Below are 20,865 nucleotides of genomic sequence, written 5' to 3' on the forward strand. Positions count from 1 at the left end.
GCCTCCAGAGGAGGTAAAGATATATTACGGGCGTTCCGAGCCTTTTCCTTCAAGGAATAAGCAAAGAATGGGAAAGTTCTCAGAATAAAGACTGAAACTGGCAGGGCGAGGAGTACAGGCTAACAAAAGGTGTTGATTTGCTATGATAGAGGAGAGGTGAAAATTGATTTTGGTTTTGTGAAAGGAGACAGGGAAACAGAAAAGCAGAGCTGGGGGAAAGGCAATGGGGGAGAAGAAGAAGGGCAGGGGACAGAACTGGGGGAATGGCAATGGGAAAAGAGAGGGAGGGGTTTAAACGTAAATCAGAGAAGTCGATGTTAATGCCATCGGGTTGGATGATCCCCAGAAAGATGAGATGTTGTTCCTCCAATTTGCAGATGGTCTCAATCTGGCAGTGCATGAGACCAAGGACAGACATATCAGCAAGGGAATGGGGTGGGGAATTAAAATGGGTGGCCACTGGAAGATCCACCACAATTGCAGCAGACAGCTGAGGAGCTCAACAAAACGATCTCCCAGTCTGTGCCCAGCCTCTCTGATGTAGTGGAAAGTATGTTGTAAATGAACATTGTTAAACTACTTGCAATCTAATGAGTAAGGAATTTAGTTGGGACAGAGATGTTACATTTGTATCAACACCATTGTTTAATCATAAATTTCAAAAGCCAATTAGGAGGCCAGAAATGATCCCATTTTGACTAAATCAGACTTCAATCTCATTGTAAGTAATGTTTTGTGTTTTTGATATTGAAATTTCTTAAATAGTATTAATAAAATTGAGCAGTAGGTCAGCAGGTGCTTGCCATAGTTGGTTAATTAATGAAATTGTTGAATGGTTTAATTTCTAGCTAATGTGGGATCTTAACTTGCAAAATGAAAGTCATTTCTTGCAGTTAGAAAGAACCGATAGTGCAAAGTCATGGACCAAATCAAAGAGAAGTTTTAATTAGAGTGGTGCATTGGTGAATTATGTTTGCTTGCTTTCCCTCTTGCACCTGTTCTTCTGTTTTCTTCGATTTTTGTGCTTGTGGACTTGCGAGGATATTTCACTTTAACTTTAACTATAGCTGCCATTGATCTTGTAGTTTGTTACCTCAGCCCTGTGGTACATCCATAAATTTGTGAACTCTGCCACTGGAAGCCATGCCTTCAGTCATCCAACATTGTAAAATTTTCCTTTAAATCATTACCATTCTTTCCTAGACATCATGTTTCTCTGCGTCATTTTAAAGCTACATGTAATTTGCAATGTGTTGCGCTTGATTTGGGAATATGGAGGTACATTAAGTTACAAAAGAAATACAAATTCAAAACAATGAGTGTCTTTGTTCTCCAGGCAGTGAGATCAGACATTCCTGGAAGTCACAATAAATTGATATGCCTTCTCAACATTATCTATTTCTTTATGTTCAGTTAAAATTTTTGCATCTGTGTACATTTTTTTCTTTTATCAATGCAGTTGAATGTAAATTTTGTTGCACTATTGTTTAACCTGCTGAACGGTAATAATGATAACCATTGCTTAATCCTGGAGAATAGAGGAAAAATACAAAGGTTGGAACAAAGATATAGTTTGAGCTAAAGACTTTGGATGTATTCAAGACTTGTAAATGATGATTCCATGTTTGGTGGTGGGGGGGGGGGGGGAGATATTTGCTTTTAAAAACGTTTCTAAATAAAGATACATTTCATGATTTTTTAAAATTTTCTACCAGAAACTTAGTTTGTAAATAAGAAAATTATTCACTCCATTAAAACTATTCCTTCTGTAATTTTTAAGCAAATCTTTGCTCATGTAGCCAACCATTATCTGTTGTTGAACAACTAAATTGCAATTGTTCATTTTGCATTTCTAAATAACATTGTGGGTGATAAAGAGTACTGATCACACATACAATAAAGGTCTCAAATGAAGGCATTGCATTGAGAGCAGTTGAATACAATACAAAAGTACCATTATGGGCATCATTCAAAGCCTCTGTTAAGTATTATTCATGAGGATCTTCCATCTTTTAAAGTTGAAATCATTCATCCAGTTAAAGATTTTCCAGTCGTTCGGATTGGGTTGTGGGGAAAATTAAAAGGATAATAATTTAAAATATTGTAGAAGAAGAGGACCAAGCAATATGTATTAATAAAGGATTTCCATAACTGCAAGATGGCGCAAAATGAATTTATAAATATTTATAATTTTACGATTTGTCTTCTATTACATTTAGCAGGTGATTAAAATTAAAGAACACATTTGTACTTGTAAGATGTTTTTTAAACCTCAGCATTTTCCACAGTAATTCACAGATGAATATGAATGAAAGTTTAGTTATTATTGTAGGAAACCACAGCGGCAAATTTTTGCACGTGGTCCTTAAACTTGTAATTAACATTACTAATTTGAGGTATTACTGAAAAAGTAAATTTTGATTGGGGGAAAAAAAGTCCCTTACAGATTGAGTAGTGGTTAGATTAATTAAAGTCTAAATCACCACTAAATTAATCATCCTAATGTGTGGTGTCCCCAAGGAGGTCCTCAGTTTGGTGGAGTTTTGAGCAACTTTCAGGTACCTAGAGAAATATTAGAACTGATATTATTTCCACCTACAAGGAACTGCAGCAGATACAACTTGAAATTAAAATCAACATGGACATTAAGATAACCAAACAATATCCTTCTAGGACAAGAAAAAAGCATCTGCCTGAAAGACCAGAACTTCCAAATCCAAGTTGGTTGATCAAGGGACAACATTGTGAAATGGGACTCCCACAAATCCTGTGACCAACAACTCTGTAAGAGAGAGAAGATACCAGTGCTCAAGGGCTGTCTGGCATGGTCTGAGATCTTGTCAGGGCAAACATGACTTCTGCATTCTAACCACATGGTGGATAGCTATGAAAAGATGATCTCAAAGAGTTTTCTTGAGGTGGCAGTTGTTAATCAAAGAAGTGCAAGGAGTGCTCAGAACAGAAAGTAAGCAAATAATCAATTCAAGAAAGTCAATAATTGCAAAACTGGTTATGAACTAATTGCCTTTCATTGAAACCCACTAATGTGAGGGCAACCTGATGAGTGTGGTAAGGAAATACAAAGTTTAAGTTGCAAGATGCTATGGGATAATAAATCCTTAAACTTGTGTTACAAAATACTAATCCAGTGAATAGTTCAGAACAGAATATTGCTGCATTGCTATTACTGGTTGTAATGCTGCTTGAAAAAATGAGATGCGACAAGGCATATACTGTCGCTGAAGAAAGGACAAATTTGCAGGGGAGGGGCATGGTTGAAAATAGCTTTTCTATAGACATTTTTGTGGACAGTAGAATTGTCTCTTTCTGTGCTAAATGTTATACCATGTGCAATTTTGTTCTTTTGCTTACATGTGATTCAGACTAAAATCGAGAGCCAATCTTAATATTTAACTTTGGAACTAAATCTGGTGTGTGAATTGGGCATAATGAGATAAGCTTAAGTGGTAAAACTAGGCAAACTCGTGCCTATGTTTTAACATTCAGTTTTGATAAACAGTGCTCTATTACTTTGTCCATATTCTTGCCAAATTACATTGCCCTTAACTCAATTGATCTCTGATTTTAAAAATGCTTGATAACTGAGTTTCCACAGCACACTAAGGTGGAGAATTCCAAAGATTCACCACACGTGAGTAAAGAACTTTTCTTGTCTGATCTAACTACTGATGTAAACTTCCTGAAATACCTTCCAGTCACCTCAGCCAGAAGAAACAACATTACCCTCAAAAATTTGTTTCAATAAAGTCACTTCTAAATGCTTGCAAGAAAGATCCATTCTCCATTTTGGACAATCTTTATAGAATTAATTAATGATGCGCTATCTCCAAGTATATAATTGTTTAGCTACATATACCAAAACTACATATGATGCTTTGGGTATAGCCTCATCAAAGCTCTAAATCTTTGATGAGCCTATACCTAGACTAAATCTTGAACTTGGGTCTCCCTCAATAAAAGCCAATTACTATTTTCAACAGAGTGACAACCATTGGAACTGTTGCCTCGTAGTTTCAGTAGCTCATGCAGCATTTTCCTCCAGGTGGTCTGTTTTCTTTCCCTAGCTTTTGGGTGAATGGTGGAATTTGTAGAGGTGCAAATCTGGGGGGGGGGGGAGGTGCCTAATGCACACAACATAGTGGATGGAGACTGTTTCCATGCTGACTAAATTTGCATGAACCAAAATACTCCATAAATTAGAATTTTGAAGTATTCTGGAAGAAATCTGTGAGGTAGCACAGATTTGAGGCATTAAATTTGATTTCTTTCTCCAAACATGTTACCTCATGTGCTGAATATTTCCAAAATTTTCTGATTTCATTCTACTAGCTTTCATGATTGCATAATTTTAACCTAAATGTTAATTTACAATGTAATGTTTGCCATCAGTTGCAGATTTCCCCCTTCAACCCTTTAAGTTTCTCACCATTTTTAACTGTAAAAGCTTTTTATATTTTTCTGATAAAACCAATAACTTCATATTTTCTCAATTCTATTGCCATCTTGGTCGCTTGTTTAACCTCGATATTTCTTTGCAGTGTCTTGATGTTCTCCATATAGCCAGATGTTTCACACTACAGTGTTTTGTGGTCTCATTCCATATGAATAAAAAAAATATTTTTTTCATCCTTCCAAATAATATCTTATTTTCCCCACATTGTACTCTTTCTGCCCAATTCTTGCTCACTTATTTAACCTCTATTCCTTTGCAGACCCTTTGACTCGCAATTTGTTAACCCAATTATTTTGGTATCATTTAGCAAATTTGGTTGCAGGAGTCTTGATTCCTTTTTTGAGGCCTCAGCATTATTGTGGGATCCATTAGCTACTGATTGTCGATCTGAAAATGACCCATTCTCATTCTGTTTTCTATTTCTCATGCCAATGCATTATAATCCCATGGTCATTAGTGAAGTAGCATTTTCGTGTAACATTTTAGCTGATGTCTTCTGGAAATCCAATTTCAAGAGACATGGTTTTATGAGGATTCCATTCCTGAGAAATGCCTAATAGCCTGTTTTTTTCCCATCAATCAGAAATGTCTGTTTTCTACAGCTGCCATCATCATATTCTGCATAGACTTCCTCTAATTTCATTTCATTAATTTAATGGAATGCAGTCCCCTCCATAATGTTTGGGGCAGACCCTTTTTTTTTCCCTTAATTTGCCCCTGTGCTCCACAGTTTTAAATCTAACAATCCACATATAATAACAGTGCACCTTCCAGATTTTATTCAAGGTTATTTGTGTATATTTTGGTTTGACCATGTAGAAATGACCACATTCTTTATACAGAGTTTCCTCCATTTCATATATTTGGGGCAGCTGGACGTTTGAGTGCTCAGGTATGCTTAATTGCTTCATTGGTGTATGCATAGGAAGCTCTAAGCTTTTGATCATCTTTGGAGTTTGTAGTTGCTATTTTTCAACGAGGCCTAGAGTTTTTACTTTAAGCAGGGTCACAGGCCCTTTTGGCCACGAACCCAGTGCCACCCAATCGACATGCAACCCTGATAAATTCTGAAGGGTGGGAGGAAATTGGATCCCTTGGGGAAAACCCACGCAGACACGGGGAGAGCATACAAACTCCTTATAGACTGCACGGGATTCAAACCCCAGTGCTGATCGCTAGCATTGTAACAGCGTTGCACTAACCTTGCCCCTAATAGTCAAAGAAGCTATTATGAGGCTGAAAAAAATGAGAATAAAACAGTAAGGGACATTGCCCAAACCTTGGGATTGCCAAAGGCAATCTATTAAGAAGATAGCCTCTGGCGAGCTCAGTAATTGCAAAGGGACTGATATTCCAAGGAAGACCTCCCCTGCTGTTGACAGAAGAATTCTCATCATAATGAAGAAAAATCCCCAAACACCCGTCTGACCAAGATGACCCTTTATCAGAGTGATGGCAAGAGCAAAGTGTGGAGGCATAAAGGAACTGACCGGGATCCAAAGCATGCCACCTTTTGCCGAGGTTTACATCTTCCAGTGTAGCCTCTGCATTTCTTTTCATAAAGTATTTTGCGGACAGTAGTCATTTATGCATCCACACCTGACTCTTGGACTGTTTCCGATCTGTCGGACAGGCATTTGGGATTTTTCTTCATTGTGATGAGAATTCTTCTGTCATCGGCAGTGGAGGTCTTCCTTGGCCTACCAGTCCCTTTGAAATTACTGAGCTCGCCAGTAGGCTTTCTTCATAATAATGTTCCAAACAGTTGATTTTGGTAGTCCTAAGGTTGGGGCAATGTTTTATTCTTGTATTTTCAAACTCATAATGGCTTCTTTGATTTTCATTGACGCAACTCTGGTCCTCATGTTGAAAAATGACAAAGGTGATGAAAAGCTTAGAATCCAGCCTCGCTCTCTTATACTGGCACCAATGAAGTAATTAAGCATTCCTGAGCACACCTGTGAAGGCAAATATCCTGAACATTATGGTGCCCTGAAATGAGGGGACAAAGGGGCTACAATTGGTCAAATCAAAAAATATATAAATAACAGTGAATAAAATATGGAATGTGCACTTTAATCATGTGTGAATTGTTGGATCACAAATTTAAAACTGTGGAGCACAAGGGCAAATAAAGGAAAAAAAGAATAAGTTCCAAACATAATAGTACTTTCTTGAAATATTCTTTAAAAGTTTTTATAGAAGAATTTGAATAAAGTGGATTTCTATAAATCAAATTTTGTATGTCCTGGGGCTCTGTACATTACATTCTTTAGTTCCCCTCTGTTCACACTGTTACATTCTCACATTGACTGCAAACAAAAATTTGACACTGCATTATTATTGGATGTAAACTATATTTGACTGTACAGTATGTTTCCAATTATCCGAAATGCTTAGGATCTGACTTATCTCAGTTATCTGGATTTTTTGGAGAATCGATAAATTTCTTTAAGCAGACCAGTAGCATCTGCAGAACACTTGTTAAACAACAAAAAATAACAACAGAAGGTTTTTCAAGCATGAAATAATGTTTAATTCTAACTAAAAAGAGTTATTTCTAGTTGCAAAATGCAGCAACAAACATGAGAATTTGTGCATGATGGTTTTTGCCAATGTTTGTTCCAGTGTCACCTGTTTCATTAACAATGGCTTGGGTCTTAGCAGTCTGTCTTTGATTCTATACACTGACGTGATTTCTTGTTTTGGTATGAATGCACGCTGCTCTAGTGCATCAAGACATTTTCACTATAGGCACTTTGTCTCCAAGTCCTCTGCATTGCGCTCACCTGGTTGCAGAACAAGTTCAGCTATTTCACCATCAGTCAGTGAATGAACAACTGGAGCATCATTATCAATGTTAAAAACGTCTTCAATATCCTCTTATTCCAGCTTACTGACGGACTCTGAAGGTATTTTTTGCTTATGCAAGGAAATCAGACATTTTTTAAATCCCCGTCATGAAATCCTTCAGAATCACCATCGTCTTCTTCATCAACATGGAACATAGTGGCAGGCAAGAGATTGTGCCCTTTCGTCACTCCAAATGTTGGCAGCAGCATAAATGGCATCCTTTATGGTAATCTCCTTTTGGAACCCTGCCGCACCCAAGCCACCTTTCATTGCTGACAGCATGTTGTTCAAGAAAGTGTTTTTGTATTCACTCTTCAGTGATCTACATGGTCACATGGCTGAATTAAGGAAGTCCCATTTGGGGGAAGGTACATGACATGAACATTATCTTTGTTGAGACTTTAAGCTGGAGGATAAGCAGAACAGTTGTCAAGGGATGAAAAACACTTGCAGTTGTCATCCAGTCCAGCTACCCTGCAGTGAGCATGACCTGCTGGCACAAAATGTAAAACCATTCAGAAAAGATATCCCTGGAGATCCATGTCTTTCTGTTGGCATGATAATGGACTGGTAAGAAATTCACTCCATTAAAACAATGACAATGCATGCTTTTGCCTATCACAGCCAGCTTACACATATGCATGCCTGCTGCATTATCACATCCCAGCGCAGTTATTCTGTCCATGGTATCCTTAATTCCTGTAGGGGTTGAATTATCAGCTGTTGCCAGTGTTCTGGGCCAAAAATGCCAAAACAGTGATGTTTCATCGGCATTATAGACTTGTTTTGGTGTCAGGTTTTTGTCAGCAATGGTCTTGGCAAACTCGTCAATGAATCTCTCTGTTGCTTCGTGATCAGCAGATGCTTTTTTGCCATTCACCTTTAACATTATAATGCTGTTTTTTCTTAAATATGCTCAACCAGCAACCGTTCCCTTCAATTCTGAGTTCATCGTGATAGAGCTTTGCTTGTCTCATGATCAGAAAACCATTAAGTGGTATGTGTTCACTGTGATGCTATCGGATCCACTCCATCAATACATGCTCCAGTTCTTCATTTTTACCTTTATGGTGTTTTTCTATATGTCATTAACTTCTGTTCTTAAATTTCAGAATAGAACTTCAACAGTTTATCCTTCTGCTTACTCCAACAGGATACTCCTCTATTAGACGTTTCACACTTGTGCCACTGTCCAGTTTCGACAGCAGCTTGACTTTCTGTTCTATAGACAGGCATAAACACTTCCTCCTTTTCTTCTCACTAATATTGACAGTGCTATCTGCAGACCTTTTTTGCTATTGCAGCTAAATATATATATATCTATCTATCTATATACACGAGAGCTCTGTTGATTCAAAATGGCACTAACGGCACCACAGACCCCCATTAGAGCTGTATCTTTGAACAGTACGTGAGAGCTCCATTGATTCCAATGGCGTCAGAGCCCCATTTGAGCATTTGGGTGAAATCGTGCCCTTGTAGCTGTATCTTTGACCAGTACACGAGAGCTCCATTGATTCAAAATGGAGCTAACTGTGCGTCAGACCCCCCACTTGAGCATGGTGGGTAAAAGAAATTGTTTAAAAAATTATGACGTCATGTCTCAGCAGAAATCTTTTCGGATATTTTAGAATTTCAGTAGATCAGTTTATCGATAATCAGAAATGTACTGATTTTAAAATATAAAATATTCAACTAGGTTTTTTTAAAAATAAAAATGTACATGTGCTTTTCCAATTGACTTTTCTGAATTGGAGAGCAATTTGTCCTCTCTGGCAATATTAATTAGTTTTAACTTGTGTGATTTCACTTTGGTCTTTTATGGATTCACTTGTAATAAATATAAAGATAGCAAAAGTAAAACAAATTTAATTATAACAACAGGATGTTGTAAGACCTTTTTCTTTGAGGGTTACGATTACATTCTCAGGTTTGGAATCATTAACTTGATGGCACTTTGGCAGTGACTTATTCTTGTGTTAACCATTCAAATGTTTAAAAGTGAAAGAGTGTAGAGCTTGAAAAGCATCTCTGGCTTACTCCAGGGGAAAAATTGGAAAAGAATTAAAAAATCAGGTTGCTCAAATTGACAAATAATGGTGCCGTTTTGTTACTATCAAATCATTCAGCGTTTTTGGTCATGTGTATGTTTTTTTTTTAAAAAACTCCTGTATGGTCTGGTCTCAAAAAAAATCACAAGTTACAGATGTATTATAAATCAGAAACCCGAGTTAAAATAAGAATTCATGTGATGACTACATAAACTGTCTCAGTAGTTAAGCTAAAGCAAACTAGATAATGTATGTTCATTATCTTGGTTCTGATCCATCTTGTCTGTTCAGTCGTGTTCTTGAATTTCTCATATCATTCATGTTGTTTACTTGTGTAATTGATTGAAAAATACTTGTAAAATGTAGTAGCAAACTATTATTGGGAATAAAATGTGTTTGGGGTTTTCCCCATCTACACACTGCCTTTGGTGTTACCATCCACAAATTTTGCATAATTTTCCATTTGAGAGTTGATGAAATCTTGCTTTATCTTTGCACCAATTTTTTTCTTCAAGTATGATGTTGTGGAATAACTTAATGTCCAAGCTGGTTAATACTTAAGCTTGCTCCATCTCTTAAAACTGCACTCCATAATCTTTGGTTCGCCAATAGGTTTCCTGAACGACGGACAGTGCTTCATTTTCCCCTCCCTGATATTGAACACGACAGTTGGGGTGGGGGGGGGGGGGTGCACTGTATGATCCTTAGTAAGGTTTACAAAGCTACATCTCCATTACAAGTGTAACCTACCTTCACATCTGTCATTGACCGTCACAGCCCTTAGTGAGGAATTGTCTTGGGGATGTTGAGGTTTACACAGCAGCTTACTGAAATTTCTTTGTGAGTTTAACAATAACAACAGCAGCGGCAAATCGTCATGGGACCAATCTTTATATCAGTCCGATGCAGCAGGTGTTTGAATGTTTATGTAATGATCATCTTAAAATAATTCATTACAGAATAGTATTTAAAAAAAAAAGAAATATGACATGATTAAGATTTGAACAAGGCCTATTTCCACACAAACTGTCCACTGTAAAATGGATGGAACTAATGGCAAACCAAGGCTCTTTCAAAATCTACCATTGTCAACTAAAGTGGTAAAGAATATTTAAAAAAAAAAAAATTTAAAAGTCAGAAACTAGCAAATTGTGGCAACTTGGAGAAATGTAAATATACAAAAGTGGCAAAATATAGAACTAGAAGGATGGAATATGAAAATAAACTTTCAAGGATTAGCAAGATCAACGCAATTATTTGTAGTTAGTCGGAAAGTGGCCAGGAGCAATAGTGATCTCCTTAAAACTGACGCCGATGATACTGTAAATAAAACAAAGGAAATGGTGAATAAGAATAATAGAATCTTGCAGCATGGAAGCAAGCTTTTTGGCCCAATTTATCCACTATGACCAATGGGCACTCTTCCCTATTATCACATTGCCCAGCACTTTGTCCATAGCCCTCTGTGCCTAAGAGATTCAAGTGCTCATCAAGATATTTTTAAAATATTGTCAATGATCTATCTTCAACCACTCTCTCAGACAGTACACTCCAGGTACTAGCTACTCTCTGGCAAAGAAGGTGCTCCTTCTCAACCTTTTTTTCCCCCACTCGCATATCACCTTAATTAATCCCTTGCTAGCTACAGAGCACCTATGGCATTTAGAACCACTTCCCTAAACCCATGTCCTGCAGTTTTATCTATCTTTTATAAAACTCAGATTGTTTTGCATCAGAATTTTCTGAGAAATTGGCTGAAAGAAGGGGGGGGGGTTCTTTTTTTCTTTTTTTTTTCTTTTATATATATATATATATATATATTTCGTTCATGCTTAAGTTTATTGTTATGTATGTTACTTATTATCTGTATTTTGAACGAATAAATAAAGTTTAAAAAAAAAGAATTTTCTGAGAAAGATGGTAGCTTTGAAATGTCCTGAAACAGGAACTAGAGTTGGGGCTCACTAAAATTAACATGCAGTAATGATGAATGGCATTAATGAAATTTCCTAGGATCAGATGATTTCTATTCCAAGATTTTAAAGAAAGTAGAAGAGAGTAGCATAAATGCTCTATAAAATTAAAAAGTTTGCCCTTTTCAGGAATTGTTTCCAAAGTACTATTTAAGAAATGTGAGACCGCAACCAAATTATTTTAGACCTGTTAGGTTAATTTTTGTTTTCTGGAAATTACTAGAGTTTGTAGCTTTGCATGGTATGACTGAATATTTTGAAAGTTTCTAGCTGATTTGAGAGAACATTTGCTTTATAAGGGGTATGCCAATACCAGATAAATATGACTGAATTTTTGGAAAAAGTGAAATTGGAGGGTTTTTAAAAAATTTAAAGTGAGAATATGAATCCCAAGACATCTGCAGCATTCTGTAAGATGATGTTCTTTCATCCAGTCCATATCTTCCTTGATTCCTTTGGTACCTATATATCTTGTGAGTACAGCCATGAATATATTCATAAAATGAGCATGAGTCGAGGCCAAATAGTTTGTTGGCTATTCATGTTTCTATGACTGATTTGTTAAAGCACCAAGATGCTCAGACATGTACCAAAAAATTCATTAACGTGCCTCACACACACTCAGACACCTCTTGCGGAGATTTGGATTGCTCTTTCTTGCAGAATCAGGCCTTTAGGACATTTGCAAAGCTTTTTTCAGCTTTACTTGAAGGGATTTGCCTGAGCAGGTCTCAATTAGTGGAATCTGAGGGTTGTTTCATTGGTTAATGATCTCTGAGCTCAATGATGTTTTTAAATTTTTTTGTATTTTTCACACTGTGAAACCATATCAATCAAAATACATACAAACATTTCTCTCTTAAATATACACAGTGGCATTTTCTCCCCTTTTTATCCCCCCCTACCTTCCCTCCCTCCTTCCCACCCCCCTCCAAACCCATTAAACGTTCAACATAGACAATACAATGAAACCATTAAACAATGTCATTACACGATGAAAATAAACAAGAAAATTGTGTCATCTACTTTTTCACACTGGGTCAGCTCATTTCATCTTCTCATTCTATCATTTTAGGGGGTGGAGGTCCGCGGTAGGCCCTCTCTGTTGTGTTCCATGTACGGTTCCCAAATTTGTTCGAATAATGTGACTTTATTTTTAAAATTATATGTTATTTTTTTTCTCCAATGGAATAGATTTATTTATTTCCATGTACCATTGCTGTACTCTCAGGCTCTCTTCTGATTTCCAAGTTGACATTATACATTTTATTGCTACAGCTAAGGCTATCATAATAAATCTTTTTTGCGCTTCATCCAGTTTCAGATCTAATTCTTTAGTTCTTATATTACTTAGAAGAAAGATCTCTGGATTTTTTGGTATGTTGCTTTTTGTGATTTTATTTAATACCTGATTTAGATCTTCCCAAAATTTTTTCACTTTCTAACATGCCCAAATTGCATGTACTGTTGTTCCCGTTTCCTTCTTGCAGTGAAAACATCTATCTGATAATGTTGGATCTCATTTATTTAACTTTTGGGGTGTGATATATAGCCTGTGTAACCAATTATATTGTATCATGCGTAACCTTGTGTTTATTATATTTTTCATAGTTCCAGAGCATAACTTTTCCCATATTTCATTTTTTATCTTTGTGTAAATCTTTTTCCCACTTTTTGGGTTTATTACTTATTTCATCATTCTCTTTCTCTTCCAGCTTGATGTACATGTTTGTTATAAATCTTTTTATTATCATTGTGTCTGTAATCATATATTCAAAGCTGCTTCCTTCTGGTAACCTCAGCCTGCTTCCCAATTTGTCCTTTAAGTAGGTTTTCAGTTGGTGGTATGCAAACATTGTACTGTGAGTTATTCCATATTTGTACTTCATTTGTTCAAATGTTAATAAATTATTTCCCAAAAAACAATTTTCTATTCTTTTAATTCCTTTTCTATCCCATTCTCTAAAGGAAAGGTTATCTATTGTGAAAGGGATTAGTTGATTTTGCATCAATAATAATTTTGGTAGTTGGTAATTTGTTTTTTTCCTTTCTACGTGAATTTTCTTCCATATGTTGAGTAAATGGTGCAGTACTGGTGAACTTCTATATTGCACCAGTTTTTCATCCCACTTATAAAGTATATGTTCTGGTACCTTCTCCCCTATTTTATCTAGCTCTATCTTGGTCCAATCTGGTTTTTCCTTTGTTTGATAAAAATCTGATAGATACCTTAATTGAGCTGCTCTATAATAATTTTTAAAGTTTGGTAGCTGCAAACCACCTTGTTTGTACCATTCTGTTAATTTATCTAGCGCTATCCTCGGTTTCCCCCCTTTCCATAAGAATTTCCTTATTAGCTCATTGTTGTATTGAATGCAAGTTTACTTTTGAAATGGGGGGGGGGGGGGAAGGGATAGAAGATTCAAAGTATATAGTGAAATGCAAAGAAGTGAAAGACGCTGTTCACTAAATATCATAAATCTGTAAAGTCTATGCTCGACTTTGTAAGTGGATTCAACCATCAAATAATTTAAACCATCTTGAATTTATTTTCACCAGATTGATTCTTTTCAATAGGAATACTGTATATTAAAAGATGGAATATCCTGCATATTACTTTGCCAACAAGAAAATTGGGTGATTTATTATTGCTGGTGTTTCCTTTTAACAAGAAGTACCTGCAATTCAGAAAGTCCATGAGCAAACATGGCTAAAGGTGGTTTCTTCATTGCTTTGTGTCACTAGTTTGATAAAAATAAGAATATGAGACACTAAATCTACTAGGGGACATCGCCTCAAGATTCAGGGGAGTAGATTTAGGATTGAGATGAGGAGGCACTGCTTTTCCCAGAGGGTGCTGAATCTTTGGAATTTTCTGCCCTTTGAAGCCGTGGAGACTTCTTTAGTAAACAGACTTAAGACAAGATTGGTAGATTTTATCATCAGATCCATCATGATCTTATTGAATGGCAGAGCAGGCTTGATGGGCTGGATGGCCAACTCCTGCTCTTTTTTTCTTGTGTTCTTAACAAGACAGAACATGCAGTAGCTTATTGATGTTTAAAGCTGCTGGCTCTGGGGGGAAAAAAGAAAATCGAAGCAACTGAATAATGCAGCTAGATAGTATTGGGTACTTTTTTAGTATAACATTTTAAAATTAATTTTTTTTCTTCTTTAAGTGGGGGGGAACGAGGGGGAGTGGGGGAGCGGAAGGAGGGGCGGGAAAGAAGGGGAGGAGGGGGGCAGGATTTTAAATTTAACTTGACTATGAATACTTTCATCCATTTAAGTACATGGCATTGAAACTGAAGCAGTATCTAGCAGGCCAACAATCTTAGACATACCACTGCAAAACTTAATTCCTCAAAGTTCAAAGCCTTGGGTGTTTCTGAATAGGATTGAATGGCCTCTGGCCTGCTCCACAGAATACTAGACAACAGAGGCAAGTTTGTTGAGGGATTTGTGAAGTCACAAGGAATAAATGCAACATCAATCTTGTAGGCCGAGTCGATCGTGTTGTCAGAGCAAGTGTTCTTCCGCCGGAGATGAATTCCGTGTTGGAGCAGTGGTTAATTGCTGGGAATTGATAGTAGGTCTTCTGCAAGAATAACGTGGTAGGGCACACTCAGGCTGTCTTTTGATGGTGCTTAATCAAAAGATAGGCTGAAAGTTGTGCAGTGAACAGGCAGCAGATTAATGGTTGGGGGTTGGGGGGGGGGGGTGGAGAGAGGATTGGGGTTGAGGCAACATTTATAAGCAGGCTTCCCAAGATAATGGTGAACAAACAGCTCCAGCCTCCACAAGCTGGGCTGTGGTAAGTAAAGCTGAAATAGACCAGGTATTATAAAGACCTGCTTGTATAATCATTTGTGATCTAAAATGCTCGATGAGGTTTGCGATGCATTTTATAGGACAACTCTGTTCACCTCTCGGCTCCCTAGCCTTGATTTGCTCATTGTTTAGAGGGCCCAGAAGGAAAATTTCAAGGTTTGTACAGTCAACGATTTTCCTTTGCAAATGATTTGCGTTGAGATCGAATTGCACAACTTGTGCCTTCCAATTTCTAGGCAGGTGCCAATTTATTGGAACCTTGTGTAAAGTTGAAGAGGAAATTTGCTAGTTCGTCTGTGATGTCATTGAAAATAAGGTTAAGTTAAATAAATGGCAGTAGACAATACAAATGAGGAAAGATTTCCTTGGTTCTTGATGTGAGATATGCATTAATAATACAGTAATCATAAACATTGAGCGGTAAATAGAAAGAATCACAGTGAAGCTAATATTTTTCCAAGAAATCCTGATTAAAACTGACAATTATTACGAGAGCAATGATTGGGACTTTTTCCAAAGGAGATTATTGCCAAAACTGCATTAGTCTACAATATGTTAGTCTACTTCAGCAAATTAAAAAAAAAAAATCAGCAAATAAAAAATGCAAGAAATCTATTTAATAAGTAGAGAAATAAACTACAGAAACTCTCCAAATAAAACCTGAGTAATTTCTTCTGATAATTCATATCTCATTCAGTGGATTTATGTGCACAAAATCAGTTTTGCTTGTCAACTTGATCAATAGGAGAGCTGCCCAATTATGTTTTTTTAGGCAGACTACAGTGCTGTTACCACCTGCAACAATTTTTTTTAAACATGTTATTCTCTTCTGAAGATCATTCCCACTTCTATTTTACAGTGTTAGATGCACCGACACCATATCTTTGTATGTACAACAAACCAATTATGTTATGGAGATCCTCCATCACTACTGCACCTATTTCTGTAAGTACAGTAGAAGTATGGGATTTTGTGATTCCTTATCCTAATTGCCATGAAGTGATTTTTAAGGAGGAATTTACTATATTCTGCTCTGCCAGTAAAATTAACTGAAATCCTGGTGGATAGGAACCAAAAATGTTCAGGCCCTATTTATATGGAATTTTAACATGTCTTCTAGTCATTAAAACAATTAGTTTTATAAATTTATCGAGTAATTCGCTGCTCCTTTTGTGAAGCTCCCATCCATTTTAGTTTGATGAACCATTGCAAAGATTATGACTTACAACACAGAATACAATTTTTAAAGTTTAAAATTTGGACATACAGCACAGGAACAGGGCATTTCAGCTCATGACTCTGTGCCGTGCAATTTACACTCCATTAACCTACACCCCACGTATGTTTTGAACAGAGGGAGGAAACTGGAGCTCCTAGAAAAAACCCACGCAGAGATGGGGAGAACATACAAGTGTTCCTTTCAGACAGTGTGGAATTCGAATCGCGGACCGGTCCCAATCGCTGGTGCTGTAAAGGCGTTGCGCTAACTACTGCGCCGATCATGCTACATGTCAAAAACAGAGTACTCATTATACTATTTGACATCAGGCCTTTGAGTTTTAATTCTCAGTCAGCATTTTATGATTGAATGTAGCCTGTGCTAACATTTTCCCATAGCATTATAATTGGAGATTCTTGATGAGTGTGGTTTTGTGTTTCTCTTCAGGCTGATGTCATTTTGTATTTTCTTAATGGCATCTACTTTTCCTCAATCCCAAATCTTTTTGAGAGAAATCCTGATGCTGTAGTTGTCCCAGACAATTTTAGGAAAACAATGGAAGTTGCATTGATCCTCGCTGAAACTGATCTGCCTGCAATTAAGGCAATTAGATAGTGAGGCCTTGACAAAGATGTATATGGGTTGGGGAGTTGGCATGAAAGGAGAGATGAATTAAGCTGATGTTGAAATCCAAAAATGCAGCCAAGTTATCTTGGTAAGAGCATTTTTATCATTCTTGGGTGAATGCCAGAAAACATAGATTTTAAATGAGAGATAAGGTGTGAAATTGAATGAGTTGTTCAAAGGAGAATGAGATGTCAGAGGACCAAGGCTGATGAAAACTTTACACCTGGAAAATGCAAGTAATAGAAGTTGAAGAGAGGGAGGAAGATTTGATGGTAAATATGTCCTGGTCCACCAGTAATTTTTTTTCCATAGAGATAATGGTGGTGGTGGGGTAAGGACTTTTAGACTATTTTTGCATATCAAACAGCTGCAAAACAAAATTTTTATAAAAAGTAGACTGACCACCTAGTATTTATATAGACCATGGACATTAACAAAAGCACCTCCAGTTTCTCAACAAATAGGGAGATACTACAGCTGGCTGATACTCAAGTTGAGCACCAATTTATACTATTATATTTGCAGAATAATATCTTTCAGCAAATATTTTGGATTCCTCAATTGCCATTTCCAGAACATTCTCGCCTACACACCAGGAGGATTCTTGCAGCAATTTAACCAGTAGTCGTAATTTTGGTAGCTAATGTGCCCCTTGCTCATGCAAGGGCAATGAAACTTCCAGCTTATTGTCATCTATTGCCCTTTGTTAGATGATGAATAGATATTTTCTCCATTTTAAACTCCATTTAGAAGTGGATTAAATGCATTCGCTTGGTGTCCGTTGCCAAGAATGTGTTGGTAGTGTCCACCACTGTTCAAGTCAGCCAAATGTTAATGAATTTATAAATGTGCATGTGGGCCTGCAGCAGAGTGTAGGAGAATAAACATGAAGGAAAAGTCTACTTAACCTCCCTGCTAATTCACTTGTCACAGATTTGAAGTGATATTTCCAGAAGTGGTTATTGTACATCTTTGAGAATACTAAACCTTAACTAGTTTTGAATTTACTTATGATCACTGAGGTAGGTATGAGATCTGAAAAATGTTATTACAGAGTTTGTGATTCTCGCTGCCTGCGTAGATGAGTGGATACTGTGAAACCACAGCACAGGAAAAGTTTGGAGAGTTAAAAGGGAAGTGTCTGAATGCAAAAAAAAAGTAATGATAAGATAAATAAGTCACTCAGTGGTATAAAATGAAACTATTAGTTACCCCCAACATAAGCTAACATTATGAAAGTGTTGCACAGTATCATAATGTACAATATTCATAACATAGTTGATAAATGAATAGCCCAAACAGAAGGAAAATTGTGTGATGTGTTTGTCACATCAGAGATGTAGTTGGGAGCTAAAAATACAGGGAGATTCAATATTTAAGGACAGACAAAAGAAAAAGAGATGGTGGTAGTACTTTTAGTAATGAATGAACAGTGAGAAAGCAAAGATGTGGAATCAGTCTGGGTGGAGCAAAGCAACAAGGGATGTGTTATCCGTACAACTTCTACAGTATAGAAATGTAGGAAATTGCATTAGACCAGGATACGTCAGTCATCATGGATAATTTTAATTGAATAGAATGATCTAACCAAATCAGCAATAATTCTGTGGCAGAAGAATTCAGAATGAATTTTTTTTTAGGCTCAGTAAGTTGACCAAACAACGAGGGAACAGACTATCTTAGACGGAGTATAATACAATTTAAAAAGGATATCTAATAATTTTGGAAACACTTGGCAGGTTTATTAAGTAAGGCAAGTATTGCCTACTTCATTTTGCAATATTTGATTCTCCAAAAGCAATTTTGCTTTTGCTGCTTGAGTACACAGGAAATAATTCTGAAAATTAGAGACATGTCATTTCAAAGTAACAACTTTTGCTCCCATCTTATTGGTCCCCTTGATTCCGTGATAAAACCATAAGAATTTAGCATCCTTAGACCTGGGACAGCATGGTTGGTGTAGTGCAATGGTTCTCAACCTTTTTCTTTGCATTCACATACCACTTTAAGTAATCCCTATGCCATTGGTGCTCTGTGATTAGTAAGGGACTGGTTAAAGTGGAGTGTGAAGGTTGAGAATCACTGCTCTAGACTCAATTGTTACTGAAATAGTTTGCTTGAGGAAAAATTGTCATTGGCCCATTTTCTTTGGAGTTATGAAACGGTGCACATAATGAGTCAGTTCGGTACAATTAAAACAGTGGTTTCAAACTTTTTCTTTCCACCTACATAAGCAATCCCTTACTAATCACAGAGCCCCTATGGCTTAGGGAATACTTAAAGTGGTATGTGAGTGGAAAGAAAATGGTTGAGAACCACTGGCTTAGTGCTTAGCACAACACTGTAATGGCAGTAGTGATTGGCACCAGGGTTCAAAGCCCTGTGTTTGTATGTTCTCCCCGTGTCTGCATGGGTTTTCTCCTGGTTTCCTCCCACCATTCAAAAATGTATGTAGGTCAATTGGGTGGCATGGGTTTGTGGACCAAAATGTTCCTGTTATTGTGCTGTATGTCTTAAAAAAGTTTTTAGATGAAAATTTAATCTAAATTTAAACATTTGAAGTTGGAGAATTTGAAACCAGCAGAACTGGCAAGATTGCAAACATGGAAGATGTAGTCTAAATTTGTAGTGGGGAGCAGCATTTGCTTGTTGTGGTCAGCTTTACTTGGCCTGGAACAAGGAAAATGGTTCTTGGGTATTCATGATTCCACCCCAGTTTGGTATCTGGTTTGATCTATTCCAATAATAACACATTCTGTCATGACGATGTGAGAACTTCCATTGTCATTCTGATAAATAACAGAACTTATTGAGAGGGGAGAGATTTTATTTGTAAAATAGCAATTAAAAAAATCCTATTTGGAATTGAAAAAGAGAACAATGTGTTTTCAAACAAGATTGAGGAAAAAAAACTAAAGGAATCTTGGACTGCATCTGTAGCTAAATTCCAATATTTATACTTTATATGTTTCTAATAGTGTCCATGTAATTAATGCCTTTACTCATATCCCCTGCTCATAAATTATACATGGAATATTAAATACTTGTGATTCAGTGGTGAAATGATCATTTAAAGATTCTGATTTTTGTTTTGTTTTTAAACAGTAATCCTAATGGCAAGTTAAAGTGCATGGAGCGTCAGGAGCAGAGAGGGACCGAGACTGGAAGGGGACTGCTTTAGAGCTGCAGTTAAGAAACATGGGCCAGTGTGTCACCAAGTGCAAAAACCCTCCTTCCTCACTGGGTAGTAAAACAGGAGATAAAGAATCTGGTAGCAAATCACACGTTAAGAAATCTCCTGTCTCTGGTGAAGAATTTAACTCTACGTGCTCAAAGGCTTCTGGCGATATACTTGCGAATGGAACAAAGAAAACTGATGTTGTCTTGGAATCAACCCAACCCCAATTTGCTCACTCTGGCGACAGTAAAAAAGAAGAATATTTTTCACATCACGATGAATTCTCACTAAAGAAAGCTGAAGAATTGTTTAGCAGGTATAAAGACGCACACGAAGATGCCATTTTAGAGGAGGGCATGGAGTGGTTTTGCAATGACCTTTCTGTGGATCCTACTGAGTTCGTCGTACTGTTGTTAGCATGGAAATTCCAAGCAGCTACTATGTGCAAGTTTACCAGGTACGTTCAGGATAAAATTTGAAATTGATAATTTTGCATACATAAATATTTTAAGGTAATATTAATTCTGGTGGTATCATTGAGAGCATTTAGTCTATTCATCTGGACATTTACCCCAGATTTGCACTGTATAATCATTTTTTAAAATCAGAAATGGTCAGGACCGGGCCTATTTTGGATAAATTTTTTTTGATCATTTTTT

At 36.8% G+C, this 20,865-nt stretch overlaps 1 protein-coding gene across 3 annotated transcripts in view; it reads left to right on the plus strand.

Moving 5' to 3' along the window:
- The window catches only part of dcun1d3 (defective in cullin neddylation 1 domain containing 3), a 28,589-nt gene that overhangs the window by 2,449 nt on the left and 5,275 nt on the right, over positions 1-20,865 (plus strand). Inside the window, exons 2-3 of one of the 3 annotated variants that reach the window (XM_069905515.1) lie at positions 2,674-2,965; positions 20,134-20,663. In XM_069905515.1, the coding sequence (XP_069761616.1) occupies positions 20,227-20,663 (437 nt within the window). In that variant the 5' untranslated portion in view covers positions 2,674-2,965; positions 20,134-20,226. Of the gene's footprint in view, positions 1-2,673; positions 2,966-16,041; positions 16,128-20,133; positions 20,664-20,865 lie in introns of all 3 variants that reach the window. The other 2 variants (XM_069905514.1, XM_069905513.1) reach the window with 2 other exon arrangements.

Source organism: Narcine bancroftii, chromosome 12, assembly GCF_036971445.1.
Source record: "Narcine bancroftii isolate sNarBan1 chromosome 12, sNarBan1.hap1, whole genome shotgun sequence".
In the NCBI taxonomy this organism is placed as follows: domain Eukaryota; kingdom Metazoa; phylum Chordata; class Chondrichthyes; order Torpediniformes; family Narcinidae; genus Narcine; species Narcine bancroftii.